The 8032-nt window shown below is 30.1% G+C and overlaps 1 protein-coding gene across 1 annotated transcript; it reads right to left on the reverse strand.

Moving 5' to 3' along the window:
• Positions 1 to 322: 322 nt before the first annotated feature.
• On the reverse strand, positions 323 to 1469 carry LOC120195902 (protein diaphanous homolog 2-like). The gene is made up of 3 exons (XM_039197839.1): positions 1122 to 1469; positions 835 to 900; positions 323 to 736 (listed from the first exon to the last, which is right to left on the reverse strand). The coding sequence occupies exons 1-3, from the start codon at positions 1467 to 1469 to the stop codon at positions 323 to 325; spliced, it is 828 nt and encodes a 275-aa protein (XP_039053770.1).
• Positions 1470 to 8032: the final 6563 nt, after the last annotated feature.

An 8032-nucleotide genomic window follows, 5' to 3' on the forward strand; every position in this document is an offset into this window, starting at 1 on the left:
TCTTTATCGGACAATTTCTACTAATCTGCGTGACTCTAGCACTATGACCCAATGGATTTATAGCTATCATATCACTATTGATGGGTTCTAATGGAATATTCTTATTTTTAACTAATTCCGAACTAACATAGGAATGCGTAGAACCTGGATCAATCAAAACAAATGCAGGCTTATCAAAAAGATAGAAAGTACCTGCTATGATCTCTGGATCGTCACGATCCTCATTAGTCTTGATGTTGTAAATTCTCGTTGGAGCACGAATATCAGACTGAGAGGTTGTATCTGAATATCCCCTCCCTCTACCTCTGCCTCGACCACCTCTCTAAGGCATTGCCACTGATCTCTCTATTTGAACAGATCTCTCTTCTGCCATTGGACAATCTATGATATAATGACCTGCGTCTCCACAACGAAAACAAACTCCTGATCCCGCTCTAAATTCATCAGAATGATTCTTTCCACACCGTGGACATAATGGGTGTTTTCCCTGAGACTGAGCTGATCTGCCAGCTCTTGTAGTCATTGTCTGTACCTGACGCCCTTTTTCCTTAGCCTCGGATCCTCTGCGACTAGGTGCACCAACTTCGGATTTACTCTGGTGTTGATAACATGAACCTCGACCTCTTTTAGATTGAGATGAGAATGATGCTCCTGATCTTTTAGATTGTTGTCTCCGCTCTATCATAAAATTCTCATTTTGCGCCATTTCCAAATCTTTTGCTTTGTTTACCACTTCCTGAAAAGTGGTTAAGTTCGCAGCCAACAAAAGTTCTCTAAGTCTGGGCCGGAGACCTCGAATAAATTTCTGACATATATCTCTCTCTCGGTGGGAACCATCTCTGAGGCAATTCGAGCAAGTTTATTAAACTCACATTCATATTCGTAAACAGATTTACCACCCTGGATCAGATTAAAGAAATCATGCTTCATCTGAGTAATAAATTGCTCTCCGATATATTTCTTTTGAAATGCTTCTAAGAAAAACTACCATGTGATCTGATCTGGAGGAACACGTGTCGTCACGTTCGTCCACCATATACGAGCCTGACCTCGTAACAATGAAACTACTCCCCCAATCTCTCATCCTCCGAACAATGAAGATTGTCCAACATTATTTTTACATTATTCAGCCACATGTCTGCCACTACTGGGCCTTCATTTGCTTCACCTTTAAATTCTGCAGCTCCTAAACTTTTTAATTCTTTCGGAACCGATATTCTTGGAACTGGAGGAGGAGGTGGAGGAGGAGGTGGAGGCGGAGGAAGGGAAGGGGCTGTTGCCGGCTGATATCGAGCTAAGATATCCTCTAGAGCTTGTAAGGACGTTCTTTGATCTGGAGCGGGTACTTCCTGAGGTACATGTTCTCCCTGACGTTGGGGTACGTGCTCTACCTCGTTACTACTCCCACTACCGATTCCCTCAGGAACCTCTTGTTCGGTGGCCCGTCTTATGCCTTCCGAACCCGACATCTAAACAAAAGCAAAAATTTATGTTAGTAAGGAGCAACATCATAAATAAAATCATCAGATCATACCATACCAGTAATTTCGACATCCTAGTGGCATGTACATATTTCCGACATATTATAGGCTCGGTTTAGGCCGAGAATCGGCTAAATCTGTAGTTTTGATACCAATAAATGTAACACCCTTAACCCCGTATATGTCTCAATATATTAGTCAAAGATGTCACATCAACTTGAAAACATTTACTGAACTAAAATTTCTGTAAAAAATTGTTTCTTTTGAAAACACTCTTGTTCTAACTTTAAAAATATATTTTAAAGTATATTTCAACTTATAATTTATTTCTTTATTACAGGAAAATAAATTCATTATTTATTCAGTAATTTTACTAAACCATGTCTTTTCGTAAAATCTTTTAAAAAACATAATAATGTAATAAATTCTTGTCATGCATAGATACTGATAAAACTAAACTAAGTAAAATAAACTAAATAGTTCTAGTTTATTATTACAAATTATTTAAAATAACTATGATAATTAGAAACTATTGACATAATTATACATGCCACTATAAGTCAAAAGAAACATCATATATGTCTTACTGATACTGATGATATGTATGTCTTTCCAGAAAGATGCTTCGATAGCTCCTTACTGATCGTACTTATCCTTATTAGAACCTACGCATGAAAATCATCAAGCGCTAAGTATAACTTAGTGAGGCAGTAATAATCTAGGGTGAGTAAAATATGAAAATATCATAAACATAAATAAAATAATTCAACTTAAAACATTAAACTGGAAAACCAACTTATCCAAGTCGTTTTCTTCACTAAGACCTGAAATTTCTTTTTAAATCATGAACTCATGAAAATTCAGATAAATCATATCTAATAAAATAAGCACATCATGCTTTATGTCAACTGAAAATCATTCACAACTTGCATATTCATTTTCATAGCCCAATGCATATTTATAAAAACATAAGATACGTGAGTAAGGTGCGCACTATGCACAACACGGTGCAAATCGTAACTGATATTGAGATATAATGCACTTCAGTGCCATCATAACCTGAATAAGCACCAATGGTGCTGGACATTGATACACGAATGTACCAAAGCTGATAGGATAACATTGATACACGAATGTACCAAAGCTGATATGATAACATTGATACACGAATGTACCAAAGCTGATAATACTCAACTAATGGCATGCCAAGTGTACCAGTAATTCTCATTATACATGCAATGGGCTCATATACCATAATTAAATCCATAATAAAAAATATCATGTTTGGGCAGTTCATACCCTAAATCATTCATAAACTGATATAGAATATTATAAAAATATTCTTTATAAACTTTATAAATCATATTGTAAATTTGAATGAGGTTGACTTATCGCAAGTCGTCCTCGATCAAAAATAAATAAATAAATAAATTGCACTCACCTTTGCCTCACTACAGAACTTGTATGTAATAATCCTCGTCACGAGATTTGTCATTTCCTTTCGAATCGTTCGGATTGCTAGATTTAACGTAGTCTAACAATACCAAATTATAAAAAAAAATTGTTCAAACTACATATTAGTATCGTACTAATATAAGCTCGTTTTAACATTTGAAAATCTATATAATAAAATCGATAACTAAATCGATAACAACCAAACTCATAACTCCATTATAACTTCAAACTTATCAAAATACTTATTCAATTCCATAAATAATTATTTTCAGCATGATTCTTCAACTTTTATGAATTATAAAATCTAACCACATATTTTAAATTCTTTCTAGAATTCAACTCAACTTTTCCTTTAATTTCATAATAGCTCTTCACTATTATGATTATTTCCCATCAAATATATAAAATTTCCAGCAACTAAAATAAAAGTTCAAATCAATAATTCAACATTCAAAAGCTTACAATTTCATCCTAAACTTTCTTAGGCTTTTCAATTTCAACCTTACAACTTGATAAACTTGAAATTCAATCCCATCTTAAAACTTAAACTCCAAAATCAGCACATTATTTCAAAATTTCCAGAATTATTCTAACTCACCCAAATGGTACTTTTACCTTTAAAAATTAACACCCAAGTCCCACCATTATCAAGGCTTTCCGAATTCCAACCTAAAAATTCCAAAATTTTGCAATTTAACTCAAATCAACTTTCTAAATTAAATTTTAGCATCTCAAGTACCAAAAATCAGTATTAAATCTTTCAAAAATTACATTCTTGCAATAAAGTCTCAAAATTCTCAAAACTTGGAAACTAGCTCTTTTTTCTTATCTATGCTTCCAAATTGATCCAAATGAACTCCCAAATCACATAGAATACTTCTAATATCATTTATAGACCATATGAAATTTTGAAATATTTTTTTTAATTTTCCTTGTTTGGCCGAATCAAGAATTTTTTTATTCATGTAAAAACCATATTTCATGGTAAAACAACTATATCACATTTACGCACATATCAAAACAAATGAAATGGCGCTCATGTTAAACTGCAAGACACTAAAGCAAAACTTAAAATTCCAACTTCACCATTTCCTTCATGTAATTCCTTGGCCGAATTACTAAACCAATCGTTCCAATAATATTTTTTTTATTCCACCTTCTTGCTTAATTATAACTCCACAACACCCCTAACATCTTAATTCAACTTTATTTCATTTAATTCTAATTTTCCCTTCATCCACCATAATCACCACTTTAATAATTTAAGCCATGAAACAATGAAATAATTATACCAACTTGTAGAGAATTTAATGGGGATTATTTTCTTATTTCACCCTTTAGTCCAAAAACTCACTAAATTTGATCAAAAATGGAAGAAAACAAATTGGCTCACCTTGGCTATGGTTTCGGCAACTTGCTGGAGGAGATAAGAGGAGTTTCACGAAAATTCTCACAAAATATCTCCTACTTGGGCCTTTAAAAACAATTTAAAACTAATTTTTTATTTATTTGGGGTCAAAAGACTAAATTTCCATTAATGACTTCCAAAAATTACACACATGTCACTCCATTATCTCTACTTTAATATTATCAAATGGTCATCAAATATCATCTCTAAATTGTCACTTTTGACCCTCAAATTTTCCAAAATTTCATTTTAACCACTAAATTGCACTATCTCACTTTATCGTGCAATTCTCACCAAATTCCACAAATCCAATTTAAATTGTTACTATTTAAAAATATCCTTATAATTTTTCCAACCCCAATATACCTCCCTTGAGATTTTTATAAACTTATGATTCGATCCGGATATTGTATTTCAATATCAAACTTTACTGTTTTATAAAATTCCGCTAAAATATATGTTTTAATCCAAACTATTCATTTACAGGCTAAACTATATAACTTTTAAAAGTACAACTTCGGTTTCTATACTTTTCAAATTCTATACTTTAGCCATTAACTTTCAAATTTTACATTTTAGTCACTGGTCAAAATTTGGGGTATTACAGCCTCACTACAAAAATTGTATATAATAATCCTAGTCACAAGTTTTGTCCTTTACTTTCGGATCGTTTAGATTGCTAGGTTTATCGTAGTCTGATAATACCAAATAATAACACAAAATGTTCGAACTACGTATTAGTATTGTACTAACATAAGCTGATTTATACAAGTAAGACACAAATTATGAATTCTTTTTAGAATTCACCTCAACCTTTTCATTTAATTCATAATGGTCCTTCACCATTATGATCATTGCACATTAATTACTAAAATTTCAGCACTTTAATAAAATACCAAACTCAATACTTCAACATTCAAAACATTATAACTTCAACCCAAACTTCCCTAAACTTTCGACTTTCAACTACCTAACTTTATAAATTTGTAATTCAACCCCAACTCAATATTTAATTCAAAATTCAGCATACTAATAAATTTTCCAGCGTTCAATAATTTACCCCGAATAATACCTCTACATTTAATAACTTGCAAACAAGTTCCCAAGGTTTTGGGACCTTTCGAATTCCACTTCTAATTTTTACCAAATTTACAATTTGGTTCCAAACAACTTTCCAACTTAATTTCCAACATTACAAATATCAAAAATAAAAATTGAACCCTTCAAATATTGCATTCTTACAGTAATATCCCACAATTCCAAGAACTTGTAAATTAGACCTTTTCACTTTCAATGTTCCAAATTGATCCAAATCAATCTCCAAATCACATATAATACTTCTAATATCATTTCTAATCCATAGGAAAATTTTCAACATTCCCCCCCCCCCAATTTCTTCCTTATGGCCGAATGCTTCATGTCACCTAAGGGGACTTTTTGTTCAATTTCAAGCATGAATTCAACCTCCTATGATTAAATTCATGCATTTCCAATCATCACAACATCAAATTGAATCAAAATCCTAACACTTCCACTAACCCTAATTAAGCTAAACCTTATATATGTATGTACAATTAATTTTAATCATCATACATGCTTTAAAAATAATCACTAACATCAAAAACATAAAAATCCTTCATCAATTCTTCAAGATCACTAAGCCCTCCTTAAATCCTAATCATCAAATCTCATCACACAATCATCTTCACCATGAAATATTTATATCAATTGATAGAGAATTTCATGTAGATTAATTCTTGATCTAATAGCTAAATTCAAAAATCAAGTATATAGCTTCAAAAATCAAAATCAAAATCTTACCTTGGGAGAACTTGTAGTTTCGGCCAAATGAAGAAGAATAGCTAAAAATGTGTTGATTTTTTCACTTTGGCTATGCAATTTTTGAAAATTGCATTTTAGTCACTAAAATTCCACTGTTCGGTTAAATATGAAAAATTACACTGTTCTGAGACAAATTTCTCTGATCTAAAATATTAAAATAATATTTCCAATCATTTTATAACATCCTTCAAATTTTCGTAAAATTCTGATTCTATCCGATTATCCGATTTCAATACCGAACTTTATCGCTTTATAACTTTTAATACAAATCCTGTACCGAAAATCTGATTCCCACAAAAATCATTGTTTTAAGCCAAACTATTCATTTACGGTCTAAAATATATAACTTTTAAAAATTACAATTTCGGTCCTTAAACTTTTCAAAGTTTATACTTTAGCTACTAAACTTATAAATCTTACATTTTAGTCACTATACAAATTTTGGGTATTACAAGTTAGGTCTTCAATGAGATTGAATTTCCTTGTTTTCTCAATAAATAAATAAATAAATAAATAAAATTACTGGCAAATTAATTGCATTAAATAGCCATGTGTTATCCATTAATTTACTAAATACTGCCTTCATTGTCTATTTTTTACATAGCATCAAACTAATAAAAAATACTAACAAGGATTAGTGAAATCAGAATATGCATTGTACTCCTAATTTGAAAGGAATAGAATTTTGATTCAATTTTTTTTATGAATCTAAGATGGATTATAAGTAATAGCATTTGTATTAAACATTCTGAATCATCTTACAATGAAAATTCAAATATTTTACAGTTGTTAATGCTCAAATTTAGGACCTCTAGGGATAATAATATTTCATTTAACCATTGAGGTAGTTTGATTCATGTCAATTTGATTCAATTAAAAAAAATTAATTAAACCAAGTTGTTTAAACTATTTAATTTTTTAAGTTTGAATTCGGTTAAATTTTACAAATTGATCCCCTTTTAAATCTTAATAAAAATAATAAATTGATATAATTTTTTTTTTAAATTTCTCTTTATTTTAAAATTCTACACATTGATCCCTTTCAAGACTTAACAAAAAGAATAAAAAATATTTTATTTAAAAAAATTACTTTTATGTATTAAATTATTAAAAGTTATTCCAAAATAATTAATTTAAATTCTTAAAATAAATTATTAAATCAAATTTATCATGTTAATATATTTTTTGTCTTATTTTATTTTGAAGTGATTTTTAAATACATATGATATTAAATTTACTTGATCTAGTCACATTCTCACCAATGTTTAAATTATTAACATTTTATTCGATTTGACTAGATTTAAAAATTTAACAAATAAAACTAAAATGATAAATGTAGGATTCACTAATTCGATTAACTTAAAATTTCTCGATTCATTATGGTTGAATGTTCACTCCTATTCCTAAAGAGATAATTCATGTTTAAATCTTCAAGATGACATTGTTAAGAGAAATAACCATAAACTTAAAAGATTAGTTTTCTTAAATAATAGAATAGATATATAAGATAATTTAATTATACTGAAGAATAATAAAGAATTAGAAAAAGAAGAAAAACTTAATTCAATTAATTTATAGTTTGATTTTGGAATATATGATAGGAGTATAGGGATCTGCATAAGTCAGGTCGGGTCAGATTTTCGATCCACTCGGCTGGACCCGAAAATTATAAATCCTACACTTGACCCGAATCCAACCTGAAAATATACACCTTCCACCCGACTTGATTTTTGAGATAAAATCTAGACCTGACAAGACCTGACCCGAAATAATATATTTATTAAAAATATTATTTTTATTGAATAAAAATAGGAGTTTAATTAAAAGAAAATAATATATAGAAGGA

This window comes from Hibiscus syriacus, unplaced genomic scaffold (genome assembly GCF_006381635.1).
Source record: "Hibiscus syriacus cultivar Baekdansim isolate YM2019G1 unplaced genomic scaffold, ASM638163v2 tig00117021_pilon, whole genome shotgun sequence".
NCBI classification, from domain to species: Eukaryota; Viridiplantae; Streptophyta; class Magnoliopsida; order Malvales; family Malvaceae; genus Hibiscus; species Hibiscus syriacus.

Bases quoted from the DNA above. Each gene is read 5' to 3' on its own strand.
- LOC120195902 (XM_039197839.1), bottom strand. From the start codon at position 1,469: ATGTCGGGTTCGGAAGGCATAAGACGGGCCACCGAACAAGAGGTTCCT. The intron at 901-1,121 runs GTAAAAATAATG...AATCTGATCCAG, and splicing joins CAGACATGTGGCTGAATAAT to GGTGGTAAATCTGTTTACGA. The intron at 737-834 runs GTTCCCACCGAG...ACCACTTTTCAG, and splicing joins CTCGAATTGCCTCAGAGATG to GAAGTGGTAAACAAAGCAAA.